This window comes from Dromaius novaehollandiae, chromosome 7 (assembly GCF_036370855.1).
Source record: "Dromaius novaehollandiae isolate bDroNov1 chromosome 7, bDroNov1.hap1, whole genome shotgun sequence".
NCBI lineage: Eukaryota > Metazoa > Chordata > Aves > Casuariiformes > Dromaiidae > Dromaius > Dromaius novaehollandiae.
In genome coordinates this window covers 44476876-44495738 of record NC_088104.1, presented here as the reverse complement: position 1 = coordinate 44495738, position 18863 = coordinate 44476876, and the positions used below count along the sequence as shown (strand labels likewise).

Genomic DNA, 18863 nt, shown 5'->3' with positions numbered 1-18863 from the left:
TACTATATAGTTTTTCACAATTTTGCAAAGCAGAATAGGTTTAGATACCCATGAACAAACATGTTGGGGGAGACTTTGGTGGAAAAATCAAGTCAACTTTTCTGGGTTGTCTGTAGCTAAACCTTAACAGCTGAATTCTTTTGTTTTCATTTTTTCCTTCCACCCCTCCCTACCCACCACTAGTTGCAGAGATTATATAGGAAGTATCTGCGAGCAGAGAGCTTTAGAAAGGCTCTAGTTTATCAGAAGAAATACCTCTTGCTGCTTCTCGGCGGATTTCAGGACTGCGAGCAAGCAACCCTCTCTCTAATAGCACGTATGGGAATCTACCCCTCACCTGCAGACCTGCAGCTTTCTGGTTCACGTTCCCGTCCTTTTACCAAGTTCCGATGTGCAGTCAGAGTTATCATCGCTGTATCAAGGTAAAACCAAAACACTGTCTCACACACAGTTTGCTTGGATATATTTAAAAAAAAAAAAAAAAAAAAGATAATTTCCACAGTTTATTCTTCTGAATTTCCTTAGCAGCATTTCATATTAATACTTGACTTAAAATGAATTTTTCTCCAAAACTAGTTCAAACATGACTTACTAATCATAACTTGAGCCAAACTATTATCTCTGAGTCAGTGCTAAGTTTGATGTGTGCTAAACCGAAAATTTGTAGAATTGCTTCTGTCTTTGAGATAGATGCAGTGGTATTATATTTGAGAAGCAATGCACAACAATTACAAATGTATGTCTTTTCTAGTCTTGTCTTGATCTGTCTGGGCTCATTGTCACCTGTCTTTATCTAAGATGCATAGATCCTTCTTTCTGGTATGCTACATCTATTTGTATCGTCAGGGATGGTTCTCCTCTCTTGAATTCTGCATCAGGCATGATTCTTACCATACTCTGTCATTTATGATGAACTGGATTTTGTTAGATCTACTCAGGACATCTACTTAGGCCACCTCATAATGGCTTTTGAGTCCATTTAATTTAAAAAAAAAATTGTAAATGTAACAGGTGGGTTATTTCTGAGTGATTTCCTTGGCTCAGTAAAAATAGATGGCACAGGATGTCTTTGGACTGGGGTCTTTGAAGTGGAGGCTCTAATGATAGCAGTATCTATGGACACACGGGCAGTGACCTCCACACTAATCCTCAGAGGCAAGACGCTGGCATGTTGGGACGAGTGCCCATCTGGCTTGATTATAATCAAATTTGTCATATGAATAAAAAAAAAAGTTTAAGAAAAATACATAAATATGGATTTTTGATAATTTCACGCATAAACAAGAAATATGTCCCAGAGCTTTCTGCAGCTCAAGGACAAAGCTGAAGAGCAGGGCCAAAACCAGCAAACCTTTCCAACGCCATGGAGCAGATAGGAAGCAAGGGAGTGATTTGCTGTCCCAAGACTCAAAGCATGAAGGCAACTCGGACTCGAGAAGGTTGTGGTTAAGCTACAATGTCTGTTACTTTTTTTTGCCATCTCAACATGAGCACTTTTGAGAGACACAATTTTTTGTGTGTGGGGGGGGTTTTTTTGTTTTTTGTTTTGTTTTTTTTTCTTTTGCTAGATGCCTTAGGTGACCTGGTTAGATGTTCCCAAATGGGATTTCTTGAACGTTTGTTGATTGGAACAAAAGAAGGGAGGTAGAAATTAAAAAGTCAGTTAATGTAAACAAGCTGCTGCTACCCGAGGACTTTGAGCTCAGGGCTTCCTCCTGCCACGTACGAGCAAGAGGTGATGTAATTGCTGCTGGGACAACACTGGCAGCAGCTCTGTGCCACGTACTGCTCACTTCTCCAGCAGCATCAGTGGGTTTAGCCTTCTGCAGTGGCCTGTGGCAGACAGAAGGAGGACTTGGGCTTCTCAGGCAGTATTTTCTGGATGCTTTTATCTTTCCTCCTCCTCTGGCTGAAAGCAAGCATTCTGCGGACCAGATCTGACTGCCTCTAGGTCCTCAGTGATGATTTATATCCGGCTCAGCTAGCAATTGAACAAATAACAAATGGTGTTTGAGTCAGTAAAGCCAGAACTCTGAAAATTCTTGGATGCCTGACCCCCGTCAGCCCTCAAGAATTCTCATGGACCATAATGTTGATATATTAGATTTGTAATGAAACATTATTTAATAGAAACCAGTTGTAGATAATATATTATGGCTCTGGAGCCCTCAGGTAGGGGAACGTTATAGGGTAGTATAGGGTATGACTTAATTCTAAAGACCTAAGTTGAATTCTGCTGTTCTCTCTCCATTCCTGCAAGGATTGTTACTTTATGTTGTCGAATACATTTCACAGTAACAAAGAAGTTTAGTATTAAGACTGTTTGTTTGTCTTTATTGATTGTACAAATTTATTTTGCTATCAAGGTTAAAGTTTTTGGTGAAAAAGTGGAACAAAGTCAACAGAAAGAGTACACAGGGTGAAACCATCTCTCACAGTATAGGATGTAATCCAGGTAAGGGTTTTGAACAAGTACATTGTTTTAATCATAATTTCTCTGTAGTAATGTTTTCAATGAAAACAAACAAAAAAAAACCCCAAAAACCTAACCCTGCATGGAAGTAGTGATGTTTATATGTTACCAGAAATCTGTTTATCCTTTTCCTAAACATAATGATTTTGACTTTACATTGTAAAAACTTATAAATGAAAACTTACAGAGCTTATTTCAACAGCAGCCAACTATTCTCCTTTTATTACAACTACTCATGCTGTGAAACTGAGTCATTTTGTTCATAAAAACTGATCAGAGAACTATGTTTCACACAGTTTGAAGCTACCTGTAATGGCTATTACTGCCATGAGTTATTAATAAGGCCAGGACAAATACTGGTGTAATGGTATCAAAACTGGTACATGAAGTATCAAAAACAAATAAGTCTTAGAAGGGCTGTGTGCCCTTTTCTCTGGAAGAGACTTAATCTGGTGACAGATATCCAGTAAATACTTTCTGGAGTTTATTAAGTGTTATCATAGATGCTAGAGCAGATAGATATATGGTTTGATGCAGTTTGGTAATGGCTGCATTCCTTTCAATTCATTATGGATGTGTTTGTAAGAAAAAACATTTTAATATATTGCACAATGTTATGTATGTTATATGTAACATTCCATTATATGTAATGTTCCATTATATTATACTTGTGGCTTTTCAACGCTAAACAAAATACAGATGTAATACTGCATTTTTCATCACCTGATATATGCGTAGTCTCCTCACTATTTTAAGTTACTTTAAATACTTACCAAGAATAAACTTCCTATGTATTCCTGTGATGCGGTTCCTATGAAATTTGAATCCTAAAATGCATTTCAAGTTTTTTACCTCACCAGAAAATAGCATCGTGGCAGCCTCATTAAAAATTATTTGATTTCTTTTGGTGATTTAAAGGAGGACTTATGTGAAGTGTTTTTTTTTTTTTTTTAACTCTTCCTTTCCCTGCCTTCTCTCCTACATCAAGAAAAGTAGGAGAGTATAAGTCAACAGTCACACCTATAGTTAGAGCACACAGCAGGTATTAGGATTTCCTGAAAAAATGTTCTGTTCCTATCAGACATTGGAATATCCTGTGCAGATACAGCAAAAGGTGATGAAAATGCAAGTTTGGAGAAAGAAAACACTGCAAGTGTTTCCAGTTTGCAGGAAACAGTTATTGGACGTGAAAGTGTTGAACTTCTGTTAATTCTGGCAAAAAGCAATTATCTATAATGCATTTTATATAGCTGAATTTAATACCACACAAAATTTTACTTTGCTGTAATGCTTGTACATTTTCATTGATTGTATTTTTAATAGGCTGTTTTGAATGCTTTTCAGTGCATACTTTAACTGTTTTATATTTAATACAGTTTCTGGTGCTAGAACAGAAATTCTGAAACAGCAGCAGCTCCCAGCTGTTCATGTCAGCTCTCCTCCAACCCGCGATACTGGATCATGCCACAAAACCAGCTCTGCGAGATTTCTGAGCTACTCCCCCAGATCCTCTTACTGGTTACATAACAGGTCAGCGTGTAATCTCTGCATTATATTTAATCACCCTGATGGACAGGCTTTCATAAAAATATAATCACTTCTTGGGGGAAAGTACTCAAACAAGGAAAGAATTTGTTTTCTCAGATCTGATAAATGTTTCTTTTGTTTCAAGATGTTACAGGAAGAAAAAGTTTCTTGTTTGCTTTGTCTGATGTTCTTGGACAGAGAATTTTTCTAGTGATACCCCCAAATTTAATTTGAACGGGCTAATGTACTTGCAATGGTTACGTCTGCTAGTCTTCTTCGAGGGCTAAATCTTGTATTAACCAGTGTAACCTCTGGTATTGCGTAGTCCATTACTGGGCGTAGCATGTCTCCTTTCCCAAGCCACTCCTCATTCATGACTTCCTCTTTAAACTACGGAATTGCAGGAGTTTATGTGGAAGGTAGCGTTTCTCCATCCATTTGGTTTGGGAGGAGTTGTTTGGTTTTGACCTCTTTGCTAAATTAGAAACTATAGCCAGCATGCAAGAATTTTTTTCATAAAGAAAACTGAGTAACAAGGAAATAGCTGTGGTGGTCTCGGGGTACTCAAAGACAGCAGATGCTCCAAATTATGCTTTAGGCTTTTTGACATGGCTGGCTTTTTTTTTTTAATGTGAAAGATGGATAATGTTCCATTTTGCATAGAGTTTAGTAAAAACATTTTGAAGAGGTAGAAGCTTGCAAGCATTTCCCAAAAGGGTAAACTCTGCCCCATCCTATTCTTTGTCCCTGGATGCCTCTGGGACTGCCAGACAGAAACAGTACTTGGCAGCTTAGCTGTGAAGCAAAAAGTCATCTCTATTTTATGGAACAAAGATGATAATAGTCCCTGACTGATCACTCTGGGTGATGGGGTTAGTGATGGCCAAAGTCTAACACAGATAGAGGATGGGGTAGAAGACGGCTGATGCTTTCATGGTGAAGATACGTAGAAAGGAGACAGGACTGACTTTCATTGTTAAAAAGGTGCAGAAGGAATACATCCTAGCTCCAAAACAGCAACATGTTTGCATTGAGTGTTCCCTCAAAAATGTATCTTTCTGCTGATGTTTGAAATCCATTAATAATATAGAGAAAGGAATTACAGGCACAACATACGATCGGAAGGCTCCCCTGAGCTTTTTTGAGTTGGAACTTCAAGATAATCTTTTACCTGCTGAAGCAGGAGGGAAGGTACCTGCATGCAGCATATACTTCTTCCGTCCTTCTCCATGGAAATGGGTCTTTTCACACTGGACGTTTGGACTTTCTCTGACTGCAGCTTTCTTACCTGAGGGACTTTCTGTTGCTTATCAGCAGAGTGGGCCTGAGATACTTCAGCTTTTATCAAAAACATCCTTTCCTTTTGACTCCCTTATATAAAAGCTGTCCAGTCTCTATGCTTTTGTTTTAAATCCAGGTGTACATAGCTTTTTACTGATATTCTAGTTTGCCTTGCATTAAATTACTGCCTATATGAATGTACTTTTATAATATTTATTTGAGTGTATGACCTGAGCTTTAAGAGAATAAATAATTTGTTTTCCTTTTAAGATTGCATCCATCCACAAGTTCAGCTTCAGAAAAGTCACTTGCGTCTGCTCAGGATCCTGAACAATCGCTTACTGAATACATTCATCGCTTAGAGGTTATCCAGCAAAGACTAGGGGGTATGCAGCCAGGTAAGAGAACCCTGTTATCCCTCAGAGCTCTCACCAGTTTGGGCTTCTTTTTGCAAGGATCTCCTACATATCCTTTAACACTTAAAGAATGTCAAGAATATCTTTTTAATCAAAAATAATTTTTTGTGGAAGGAGGAAAAGCTAAGTATGTCTCTAAAATGAAACTTTACTTTTTCGTGAGTCATATCTAAAACTAGTCCAAGAATGACATTTCTTGAATAAGTTCCTAGTGAAGTTCTTCAGAGGTAAGAGTGGATAGCTTCCATTTGATTTCTTTTTTTTTTTCCTTCCATCCTGTTGTCAAGTCTAAATGAGCAAGTGCCGCAGTTTAAGTGAAGTTGCATATAGAGATAATTAGCTCCGAGGTCAAAAAGAACCATGGCAATAGCTGAGTAGGGCCTCCTTTGTAGCACAAACTGTAATACTTCCCTCATTTATCCCTTCCTCATATTCTGCAGCAGATAATAAAAAGGAGAGAGTGAAAAGCAGCCATCTTGTTCTACGATTGATCAAAGAGCTCACTAAGGATTGTAGTGGCACTTATCCTTTCCATTTAAAACATTTTTATCTCATTTCTAGACTGAATTTGCTTAGTTTCATCTTCTAGTTACTGTCTCCTGTTATATCCTAATTATATCTCAAAATTTTCTTGCCCAGAGGAAGAATTTATAAACTTTGATCAAGTCATTCTCAAATCATCTCCTATCAGGATATGATTAGATGTGTTTTCCAGTGTTTTGTTATTTTTCAGACTTAAGTCTAAACCTTCTCCAGTTTATCGGTATCCCTGGATTGTGAACAACAGAGCTGGACCCACAGTTTCTGTGTCATTTGTGCTAGACCAAATACAAAGATAACTTTCTCTGGGGGATTTCTTTGTTTATACATGCAAATGTTGCGTTGCAGGAGCAGCCTCATGCTGCCTGCATTCTCCACCAACTTAGGGCAGCCATGGTGCTGGAACGCAGCGATAGAGTCACAGCTCTTGATACCTTTTAATGCCGTCTGCCCACACTGTGCACCAAATTTTATCACCATATGCTGTGACTGTTGGTTGACTAATGTGGGTGTAGTTATGTCAGGGAGATAGATATGCCCTTGCTTAATTCAGATATTTATTTTATTAACTAAAATTTATAAAACAATAGTGACTGAATTTAGCAAAGCAAAATGCACTTAATAGGAATAACATAATATTTAGAATACACACACACACACCCATGCACAGAGTGTTTCCTCACATGTAAACCAGTTACATGTTATCTGCAGGCCAAGCCATGCCTACACCAGGGAAATGGGGCAGGGCACCCACGTTGGCTCAAACCACTGACAAGGATGGGACCATGCTGAACATGGTCCAGATCAGGGCAGAACACATAGCTTGCTTCATCACAGATCCAGTGAGGAGGACAAGGCTCCAGTGCTTCCACACAGTAGTCAAGCCTATTGGCGGCTGTTCCTCTGGGGTCTTTGGAGGATCTTCCCCAAAGCTTGCTTTGCCATGCCAGGTTTACGTTACTGGTCTCCTGGTCTGAGCACTACATGGGCCACCAAGTCAGATACTGTGGTTGGTGTTTTCATCCAACCATTATCCTTTTCCTCTACTATTGCTGGTTCCTTCCTTATGTTACTTTTGGTTACTGATCTCCAGGATCAGTTGTTCATCACGCTGTTTTTGGGTCATTACTACAGTCACTTTTGACTTCCTTCCACCAACCATCATTCTTTCTTACCCCTCTTTACAGCCAAAAGTTGTAAAAATTACCAGATGGATTTCCGTATCTGGTAAGGGCATGGCACCAAGGGAGGGCCGTGTGGATTCCTCCACACATTGCACTTAAATACCTAAATAATGCTTTTTTTCACGAACTATAGCATTATCAGCTGCTGCTTCCCAAGTAGACTTACCTCCTGTAATTTTCCTTCAGCCTTTGCCCAGATATATGTGTCTTCTTGATGGCTGTCCTGAGAAAAATGATATTTGACTGTGCCCACAGAACTCTGTCTGTCACTGGTATTTACTGCTGGTCACTCCTCCAGTCTTTATCATAAGGACATTTTCTCTGTGGTGATTTTATGGGGAAGGGGTGGAGGTTCAATCATTGATGACACTGTTAAATAGTGGCTCTTGGCCTTACAGTTACTGCAGATGCCCATTCAAAACACATCTAGTTGGCTGGCTCCTCAATTAATATGTTTTGAGATCCAACAAATAATCAAGTTTGAGCATTTAATGTACGTTCTAGAGATGCTGTAGTGTTCTCATTTATTTTGCCACAATATATGAAGGACCTTATTAATTGTGACTACTGGTTTCTGCCTTTTAATAAAATAATGATTTTTAGAGGTAACTTTTGAGGCAAATTCTTATGATTAAAAACGTGTTAGGATTGCAAAATTAATCTTGGAAACCATTATGTGCCTTTCCATAGAAAGGGAAGAATCTTTGCTTTGTTGAAATTCACAGGAGCCTGATATAGCTGGACAACAGCTCTGGGGAAAGTCCAGAAGATTGTTTACCTGTTTTTCTAGCTGTCTGAATTGCTGTAATAAAAATAGATTAGTTTCGCCTATAAATCCTAGCCTTGCTTATATCACTAAAGTCAACAGCTACAGTGACACTCCCATATGGGAACTATGACACTGTTCTCAGCAGGATCAGGATTTTACCTAGAAACCTTAATACCATGACTTTGAGTGATATTTTCCCCCCAGTACTGAAACTCTTCATGGTAGATACAGGTAAACAAATTTTGGAACTGAAACTTGACAGCATTTCATAGGATAAGGTATTTTGCTTCATGCTAAGTGTGGATTACCTAACTGGAGCACAATTAATAGCAGTTTTGAGGAAAGTGCATAGCATTTTTCAAACTTTCATGATATAGCAGAATCTTAAGGAATGATATTGTAACCTTCAGTGTGTGAGCTGTGAGCAAAATGAGTTCCCAGTTTCCAATGAGCTTTAAAACATTTACTCTGTTACAATAACTTGTCCGGCAACAGAATGCATATTGAATCATCACAAGAGTGAAAGGCTTGAACGAAACAATCCTTCTGCTGTGTGTAAAATACGCCTATGATTGAACATTGATCTTAGTGTGAACGTTTGCTTTGGCAGGCTTGTAAGCTTTCAAATCTTGTTTTGTATTGTTCTTAGGTGGCTCATGAAAACAGTAATTGCTTTCAGCGTAGTTCATATGAAGCACATTGGGGAAATTACATGCTGCTAACTGTACCCTGTTGCTTTGTAATATAGACAGTTTTCTAATGTTTGTTTGTTTCATTTAAATTTAGGACAAGTTCCAGGATCACCTCGCCAGCGAAACACAAAAAAGTGATCAGAACACTTCTGAAATCCGTACTGCGAACCCCCCAGGTTATTGCTTCCTTCTGAGTTGTTCCCTAGTGAATGAAGGCGCTTGTGATCTCTTGTGCAACTGAATAAAGGGGTTTTAGTCTACGCAGTGCTTTTGCATCAGATTTTTATATGACTTTTTACTATATTTTAGTACTTTAAGAGGAAATTACTTTTCACTAAGAATAATGTTTTACAGTCTCATGTGGAATTACTACTAAGTCAACAGCTGAAGTGTGCCTGCATCACTGTATTGTAAGTTGCAAAGAGTCTTTTCTGTGTTTATTTTTCTATAGTGTATAGCTGGATTCCTTGTAAAAAGTTATTAAAATGGCATTTTATTAGTGAGTTCTTAGAGCGTGTGGATATTTGTTTCAATCCTTCATGTTCTTTACTTCTTTCCCTGTACCTAAAATTGTTTGGAATTTTAATATTTGAGAAAGATCATTCTGACTAACAGAACAGCTTAAAAACCTCCCCCAAATCTCAGCTATATGGCATTTTGTGAATTTAGGATTTGCTTTTCTGGCTTTGCAATAAATGAGTCCTCCTTCCTGCAGTCTTTCTCATCACATTGCAATTCAGTGTCAAGCCATCAGCTCTTCTGCGCTGTGCATGCATGATGTATTTGGTCCTTCTGGAGAGCATCTGCCTCTCTGAACTCATGCAATATAATTAATCTGTGCCTGCTCAGCAAGTTGAATGCATGTTAGGTTTTCCTCCAGTGTCATTTTCACCTGTCAGAGACTCCGATCTCTCTAGCCATTGAGTTGACTCAGTATCATTCCAGTCTCCTTTAATGTTCCCTGTAATGCAGTGGTGCAAACTAGTTCTGTCCCTTCTCCCTCCCACGACCACTGTGACCGAGCAGAGATTTGGGGGAAATTGTGCCAGTGTTCAGTACAGTATTTTCCAAAATGGGTTAGTATGTCTGCCCTTGCTGCTCTGCTGTTTTCCCCTCTGAGTGACAGCTTGAGCCACCTTCTCTCACTGCCTGCTACTAGTGTGCTGAGTAGTATTTGCAGAATTTACAGAAGTTAACAGATGCTAGTCCACACAAGAGGAAACCCACACTGGAACCAGTGAGATAGAGCAGCACTAGCTAATTTTCTCTTGGAAGACCCCACTACAAATAGTTTGGAAACAGCTGAATGAAACTTGCTGCATAGTTACCTCTGTCTCCACTTATTGGAGACTCTAAAAGAGTAGTCTGAAAAGCAGCTTCTTCTGACACTTGGCAAACTGGATCATCTTTGTTACGTACTTACATGTTTAGGAACTGAAAAAAGACAGCGTTTCCAAAATACATTTGGATGAGGTTAGTCTTTATTAAATGGGAAAAAACATAGGCTCAGTTGAGGAAAGCACTAATTAAGTTCAGTCTAAAGTGCAAATAGCCAGGATATAAGAGAAAAAAAGTATAACTTAGTCACTGGCTTATAATTTTTTACAGTAACTATTGGACTGGCTGGTATTAATCTGTCCTGTTTAGTCTGGATGCTTTTAGCTTAATTTTGCAAATTGAAAAGGCTCAATAGCTTTTGTTTAAACGTATACATTTGTGGTAATTTTAAAAAACACCTAAACTGTATATAGCTCTAATGTCACTGAAACTCCTGACTGCAAAAAGTTCTGCCAAGTATTTTGTGCTGTAAATACCTTTCAGGGTGCCAGCTGCAAATGCATTAAGTTACTGTCAGAGAAGAGACAAAAGGAATGAGGCATTCTGGTGATAGCACTCCCTGTAGTCACCTGTTAGTATCCAGTGTCTCTTGCCATCTCACACCCATTTCTAGTCATCTCTCACAGTGGAAACATGGTAAGAGATTGCAAATATAATGCTGAATAAGACTTTCTTGTGTGATAGTTACCTGTGGTATTTGTTGTCATAAGGTTTTACAGAAACCAAGTGTTCTTGGGATTACCTAAGATTCATTTAAGGTTTTATAAAAAATATAGGCAGAACTGTAATGCTAGAAGTATTTTAAGACTTTGGAAATATGAAATCTTAATTTTTGAAGCATACACTATGTTTAGCTTCAGCAGATCAGAAAACTTCCTCGGGATGCAGGTTATTCCACTGGAGCCTATTACAGGATATTTTCCCAGCAGAAACTGAGAGGATATTTGACAATTGCATACTCACATTCATCCGAGATTATATACTTACTTAGCTGCTGTTGTCCAGTATCAGTATTGACAGGCCCTTCTTTATCTGTAAATATGAATACTTATTAGTCAACCCTGAATCTTACTCCATTTGATGAACATTCATATTCATAATTAGCCACTAAGTCAGACTGCTGTCTTGGTCTAATACAGTATGGCAGTTTGAACATTCCCAGGGGAAAAGTTCAGTAGCTGATGTGGGGATTTAGAAGCTTCAGTAAGACTTCCCTTCATACCACTTTCCATCTTCTGAAAGTACTGATGTGCTTTTGAAGCTTCAATGTGGCATATCATCAGGTAGTGACCCATTTAATTTACTAAAAAAAAATATGATACATTTATAGAGGAGCCTGGCCTCCAAGGAGCTAGTTAGGAAAAAAAGGTTGGTATGGGATGGGGAAGAGCTGTTTGTGCTCAGAGCCCTTCGTGGGGGAAATGAGAAGTGCCTAGAGCTTCTGCACCATTTGGAGGTGGAAACTATTGCTGTGGAGCTTTGGTACCAACCCTAAATGAAGGAAGATGATATTCCCACAAGAGTTTCAGGGACACTGGACTATCTTTGGTGCTCCTGACTCCTTATCAGGTGCTGTTGTCTCTTGGGCGCTTGGAGCCTGGGCTCTAGAAAGTGCTGTGCCTGGCAGGTCTGTGTGGTGTTGTCCTTGCGTGGTGGTGGAAGCATCCATGGGTGTATTCCTGAGTCCCCAGGCAGCCCTTGGAACAGAGCCAGCGGGGTAGCACAGTGTGCAATTCAGGCTCCTGTCTGAAGCCCTAAGAAAGCAAAGCTGCCCTGCAGCAACCCTGTAACTTTGGTGATGAGTTTCCTGCTTGAGTCTGTTCTCAGCCTGGCCAGATAAAAGGAGCGTGCCCTTTCCCACAGCCCTAACAAGGCAGGGAGAAAGGGGTGGAGTAGAGCATCTCTTTGCTGGGCTTCCTTTGCTCCCAGCCAGGCTGCCTGTTCCAGAGGCAAATGTGCCTGCGGAGCCACGTGGGGCCTTGCAGGCCATGGTCACCTTTGGGCCAGCCCCTGGAGACCTCTAGCAGAGGAAGAAAAATCACCGGATCGTGTCCTGGCACTTCTGTGGGAAACTGATAACTTCTTGTTCTCCATATGGTGCTAAGACCTTACCTAATGCCTGTTCTTACTACGCATGAGCTAGTGCTGTGCCATTTTGCCAGTTCTTTCCTCACTTTGAGAATCTTTACTTTGCTGTCTGCAGGTTGTGTTGAAGAACAGTGGCCATGCAGCTAGCTTTGGAAGTTAGTGCTGGGCTTCACATCAGCATTACTACAAGAGGTACAAAAAGGTACTAGGTTAGTCTGCATGGAAGAGGAAATGAAGTAGTGTGTGTGTTAGAGGATCCTGGCTGTGCTGCTGTGAGACACGACTCAATCTGTGGTTCTACCATCCGAAGTAATGGATCTATGCACTGTCCTACATAGGATTTGGGTCAGCGTGGGCATGTGACTGAGTTTGTGCAATGTTATCTTGGCATACGCTATAGATTATCCATGTGCCAGCTATAGGAGGACATATGACACCTGATTCGGCATAAAATTAGAGGGACAAACAGTACCTGATCTTCCTAAAGCTCAGTTAATGTCTGATGTTCTAAACCAATTTGAACTGACAAAGTAAATTTATGCTGGTGATTGCTTTATGTGCCCGTGGCATATTTTTTTAAATCTAGTTCTAGGAGTCTTAACGTTAAATTTAGCATTCTGTCAAATTGCAGGCTCTGAATGTTATTGGTGTCTGTTTTGTTTAGCATAGCATTTGTACATTTTCTCATAAATAATGTGGGTTTTTAGACACCAGAGTTAAAAACTGACGTTAAATCAAATTTGTAATTTCACACTTAAGTGTGTGAACTGCACTTTTCATTTTTGCTTTGTAAGCAGAAGGGCTGTTAGACCTTAGGGCTTGTATTCATAATGAAACAGTAAGCAGTGATGTTACAAATCTTCTAACCTGAATTAAAGTTTAGTTTTAAAATTTGGCACTTGTAGGCAGAGACTAAGAAAACATTTTTTAAGGGATAAAAGGTAAACTGTATCTATTTTTTTTTATCACAGCATATATCCTGGTGTTGGTAGGTTGTCAGATTTTAAGGGCCAGTTTTGTTTCAAATGCAGCTTGGTTTGTATGGCACACTGGCACATTTTCAAACTCATCTATAGTGTAATTCAATATCCCAAAGAATCATTAAAGACAATGATTCAAGCGTTGTCTTAATGTGTACACAGAAGTCCCAGGAACACACAGTATTTTTCATTAGCACTTAGATGCAAGCACATTGGAATAACTAATAATTAAGTGCTCCTATATATGCTCTATTTCGTCCCTCTCAAAAATGAGGATTGTGAAGGAAGGCTGTTTGTCAGCAATTCCTTTGAGGTAATGAGAGCATATTGGTAACTTGGAGGTCCTTGATGCTGAGGCTTCCTGTATCTCCAACAAATTTAGTTTAGGGATTTAACTCTGGCTACTGTATTATCTAACCCAGCATCACCTTTCTAGTGCAAAACTGTGGGACACATTCACTTCAACAAGCATTGCTTCCTTGACTGCGTTCCCTCAGGGAAACACCACTGTCCTTTTGTGTTGCACAGATGCTGTTAACGTGTCCGTGTCTGGGTGGCACTCAGCCACAGACAACCCTGCATGCAGAAACCTTCTTACTGTTGCTGCTAGTGTCATTTCTGAGTAACACTGTGGTACCTGCTCCTCAAACTAACTCCCCACTCTGTGCTTGGACGCGAAGCTGCAAGGCATGCAGGGGAGGAGTGGTATGCTTAATCGTGCCGCAGTAATGTCAGCACACCTTCGATAAACTCCTGCCCATCCTCCTGTATCTAATTCCTCTGAAAAAAAGGGGGGAATGGCTTTCTGGGGGTCCTTGCCGTGGTGTGTGCTTTGCTCAGAGTCAGCTGGGTCTGCACTGTCCTTGGGTCCACTGTTGGTCACCCCAAGTCTCAAGGGTTTCAGCTGCATTGCGGCCCAGTGTCAGGAACTGGCGTGCACCTTCACCAGCCCTGCATACTGTCCCAGAAGCTTGTACTGGCTGTTGCTCTGTGGGGCCCCACAGCTCCTGCTGGTCAGTGGGTACTAGAGGGGGTGGTGACCAAAGTCTCTGCACTGCACATAGGTGACACTGAAATCATCTGGGCTTTGGTCTCTGGTGGCTGAGCTATCCTGGAGCTGCTAGGATAGGTTCTACGTTCCCATTTGATGCCTAGCCTACAGTAACAACACTTAAGGGCTACTACTCTGTTGTCCTGCTAGGGAAGATTATGAAAACTGAGCAGGATTCAGTGGACAGTCTTATGAAACCCCCGTTTTCTTAGCCCAGGCACTAGAATTAGTGAGAATGCCAGTAGCAATTTCCCAAGGAAGGACACAATTATGTGCAGTACCCAAGTCCTATCTGCAGTGTGAGCAACACTGCATATCACCTGCATGGCTGGGGTGAGGGACCATGCTTTGGCAGTTATACGCCCCATTTAATCATGTTATTTCCACATACAGTGTTCATTTGGTTGGCTCATCAGCAGATGACAGACCCTGTGCAACAGACCTGCTGCTGGGGTTCCCAGCACCCCCTGAATGCCTTCCACCTTGCCTAATCGCTTCAGGAACACAGGAGTGCCTTTTCTGCCAGACTTGGGACCTCAAGACCAGTTTGTCAGCTGTGTGCTCAGCCCAGCATGGCATTCCTGTCTGGGATGCTGTCTGTTCCCTGATTGCTAAGGGCTATGACTCACAGTGTAGTCCAAGACTTAGCTAAGTGGGAGATGGGGAACACGACTAACAAGGAAATTTTGAAGTTATTCCTTTTATTTTCATTTGGTGTGGTGGTGGTCATTTTCCCTGGTGTGAAGTCATCTTCCTACAACTGCTCCTTCATGGCAGCTTCACTCCCTCACCTGTGGCACTTGACCTGTAGCAAGGAGCTCAGGAAAAGGCAAGAGCATGCCCTCAGCAGAGGAGAAGGAAGCTTGAGAACAGCCATTAGGGCAGTAGCCACAGCTCAAGAGAAAAGGAAGCAGGGGGGAAGAAGGGAATTTGTGCCAACAGCAGCTAGAGAAAACAGCAGCTGCTCTGAAGGGAGGAAGGAACTGGTAAGGGGGAGAAAGGCTGGGGGACAGCCAGCTGGGACAGGTCTGGAGGAGGGAATGGGAGACTTTTGTTTCCTTTTGTCCAGCTCTCAGCCATTGCTTATGCCAAGGCTTTTGGTTGAAGCTTCAGCTTTCCCTCTGCCATTTCTTCCTGAGAAGAGTTGTCTCCCTGTGTCCTGGTCTCTATATTCTCCTGCCCACCTGCTTTCTACCTGTAAAATCAGTAAGAAAGCAGGTAGCCAGAGGCCAAGCTCTCTGCCTACATCTTCCCCAAGCAAAGACTAACCACAGGTCTTCAGTGTGAATGTTTCCTTCCCTCTGCAGTGCAGGCTATTGATAAATCATTTTCAGAGCTGAGGGGATTCTGAACCGCAGGGCAGCGAGGCCAAACCACAGGCAGAAAGTGGCTGTATGTACAGCCAAGGAGATGCTAGGGCTAGTGAGTATAGGGAATGGGCCCATGTTGCATCTCTTTCCCCTGACACACGTGCAAGGAAGGCACATGTGCCACACCTGTAAGCATGGAGCAGGAATGTGAAATCTCACCAACCAGTAAACAACAGCCTGCTGTTACCTAGGGGGCTGATGTGGCAACTTCACCAGAGTAAAATTTCCCCATAAAACAGCTGAAGGGGCACTAAAATGAATGGGAATTTGGGCTCTGCGAATTAGTTAGCAGAGGTGCACACCGGCATCTCAAGGTGTGGAGAGGAGGGCCACAGAGCCTCAAAGGTCTCCCAAGCCTGCTGCTGTGCCTCTGAAATCCAATATGCCTTTTGTGTCAGGATGAAGGTGCCCTAGGCCAGCTCCACACACCTGCCGCTGGTCAAGGGACAGCTACCCTCTACCGTCTGTGACAGTGCTGGTGACAGCACAGCAGCCTGCTGCTGGAGGTCCCACAGCACGGTCTCATCGAACCTGAGCTTGTTTGCTGCTCTCTATTCTGAAGGGGAATAGAGAGCTTCCTGCCTGAACACCTGCCACTTTCCCAGGTGTCTGTATCTACTTGGCTTCACCCCCTACATACACCTGTGAGATAAGCCAAACCTCCAAAAGCCTTGATCCAAGTGGGCTACGTACTGCTGGCAGTGCAGCTGCACGTCCAAGTAGGAACCTTTCCATGTCAGTCAACACCGTTCTTCCCCTCTCTCATTTCCTCTCTTCATAAAGACCTTTTGCTCCTCAGGCACCACAGCAGCTCCTCTGCGATGGCCTCCTTGGTGATCACTGCTTCCAGAAACAGAGGGAGGATGTTGTGGGAAGAGGCAGCCCCTGCAGCCCCTTATTCAGAAAAGAAATCTGCAGAGAAGAGAGAAAGCTTGTCAGTCCTTGATCTGTGAGATACAACACAGTATTGCCTGTGGCCATCCTCCTGTCAGCTCCCCGGTTCTGAAAGTCACAGTAATCTGAAGAGTAGTGGAAATACTGAGACAGACATGCCTGCTGAGGGGTGGTGGAGTCAAGCTTTGAATAGCATGGCTTTCCAGGTACTGGTAGGGTATCTCTGTGGCCTGTCAAGTGCATGACACAGGACACTCTCTTGTGACAATAGTACAAGCAGACAGAGGAATTTCAGGCCCCAGGCATTTGGGGACCGGGTAGTGAAGGAGAAGGAGACGTAGTAGGAGTGAAAAGAAAGACAAGGGGAAGGAAAGGCTAGGTCTAGGTGACAGGAACAGAAAGTGGTTGATGTTTTAGGTCATTTTTTATAACCTTCGCTGAATGGAGAGTGAACTGAGAACCTCCTGCCACTTCAGTAACCTGGAGTATCTGCTAATGCAAATGTCTGGCTGTATCTCTGTCTCATGCTGAGGCAGCATGCCACAAACCCACGCCCACAGAAACAACAAGGAAGCAACATCATGTTGGCAAACTTGAATGCAACCCTTTCTATTTGCTGCTTGTAGGCCTACAGCCCCAAACAGATGCTCTCTTTGCAGGCTGTCCAGCACAGCTAAAAACGAAAGCGGTCCCACACCACGGATGCTGTGTGATGTGAACCCCAGGCTTCTGAAACCAACACAAATAGCCATGCTACCTGGGATGCACCCAGGATGAACATAGATGGCCCGGGGAAGGACTACACTGCTGCTGCTCCCCCTCAGTAGCAGAGTCAGGGCAGACAATCGTGCGACTTCTTATACTTGTAATGTCTGTGTATGAGGAGGAGAAAAGCATTAACATGACTGTTTCCTCAGCAGCTAAGTGTTCTGCGTTCAGAATAAAGAGAAACCCTTCTGCCTTTGTCATTCTCCTTCTGGCTTAGGGACCGGATCCACAGGGATACTGCGTGTGGTGCCATGACCATGCTACTCAGCAACACTCTGCATTCATGCTAACGGAAAATTTCTCCCAGGTTTTTTCTATACCTTGTGGCTCCAAGATTCTTTTTACAGGCACAGCAGTCCTTATGGTCAGGCCAGAAATATACATCTTTTCTCTGCACTTGAGCCCAATGCCATTATTTCACAACCCCCCCGATGCATCCCAGCTCAGAAAGTATAGCAAAACATTGCAGTATGAGTGGAAATTGGGAGTGCTGCTAGTGGGTACCAGTATCTGTCCTGGTGAGGAGTCGGGACCGCTGGCAAGATCCTAGATTTTGCCCTGGAATAAATCTTCAGGTGGCTGCAGAGACTGGTTCTCTGGACTGACACCAGAGGAAGCTCATGCCTCAGCGTGCTGCCGCACACTCACCCTGGAACCACTGGTTAAATTTGCAAAAGCTGATGGATCACATGCTCCAAAACAAACATTTCCTGCTGGCCTTTGTAGTGCCCCTGAAGTATGGTTGCCTTCAGAAAAGACCTTTTTTTTTAACTTCCCAGTTCCAATCACCAGCTTGCACCCAGAGGCAGACAGGAGGCTTTCAAGTTGCCTGATACTCAGTGTAATTCTGCACCTTGCCAAGCGCTAAGGTCTCTCCTGGCAAACGCCAGTGAGCAGGTTAGGTCCCTAGGGCTCCAGGTCACCTCCCTAAGGCAGCGGAAGGCCCTAGGGCTCCATTTTTCCTTTTTTGCCAGGTGGAAGGGGCAGGCAGGGGAAAGAGAAGGGGGAGAAAATACGGTCTCAGTAAGGGGCAGCACCAGAAGGCAGGCCAGGTAAAGCTGCAGAAGGATTTCAAAGTAAATGAGGAAGAACAGCAGCTGGATGAGCTGCAAGGAGGTGGGGAGCGGGCTGGCAGCACAACTAGGGTTCACGGGCACCTCCTTGGCAACAGGGCCACCTCAGGGTGCCGGGGCCCTGCCGTGGGCCTGCAGGGCCACAGCCGGCGGCTCCACAGCCCTCGCTGCCCGCGGGCGCACGCCCCTGGGTTGCACACCCCAACGCCCCTCGCTGCGGCCCCCAAGGAGCTACTCGCTGAGGCGGGCCCGGCCCGTGGCCCGCGCCGCCAACGGCCGCCGCCCGCCCCACCAACGGCCGCTGCCCCACGCGGCGCCGCGACCCACCTCCGCCGCCAGAGGGAGCGCGCGCCCCGCCCCGCCCCCCGCCGCTCGCGCGAGGCGGCCTGGGAGCGCCCACTCCTCCCCGCCAGGCCCCG

The 18863-nt window shown here is 43.0% G+C and overlaps 1 protein-coding gene and 1 long non-coding RNA gene across 6 annotated transcripts in view; one reads left to right on the top strand and one right to left on the bottom strand.

Moving 5' to 3' along the window:
* PCNT (pericentrin) overlaps positions 1 to 9385 on the top strand; it is a 102303-nt gene extending 92918 nt beyond the window's left edge. For all 5 annotated transcript variants that reach the window (XM_064515430.1, XM_026107407.2, XM_064515428.1 and 2 more), the window contains 5 exons: positions 184 to 422; positions 2367 to 2455; positions 3850 to 4003; positions 5552 to 5679; positions 8977 to 9385. In XM_064515430.1, coding sequence (XP_064371500.1) covers positions 184 to 422; positions 2367 to 2455; positions 3850 to 4003; positions 5552 to 5679; positions 8977 to 9020 — 654 coding nt within the window. In that variant the 3' untranslated portion in view covers positions 9021 to 9385. The remainder of the gene's footprint in view (positions 1 to 183; positions 423 to 2366; positions 2456 to 3849; positions 4004 to 5551; positions 5680 to 8976) is intronic.
* LOC112987483 (uncharacterized) lies at positions 338 to 18810 on the bottom strand. The gene is made up of 4 exons (XR_010390074.1): positions 18772 to 18810; positions 16403 to 16621; positions 11208 to 11252; positions 338 to 412 (listed from the first exon to the last, which is right to left on the bottom strand). It is a non-coding gene; the product is annotated as an uncharacterized LOC112987483 (long non-coding RNA).
* Between the last annotated feature and the right edge of the window lie 53 nt (positions 18811 to 18863).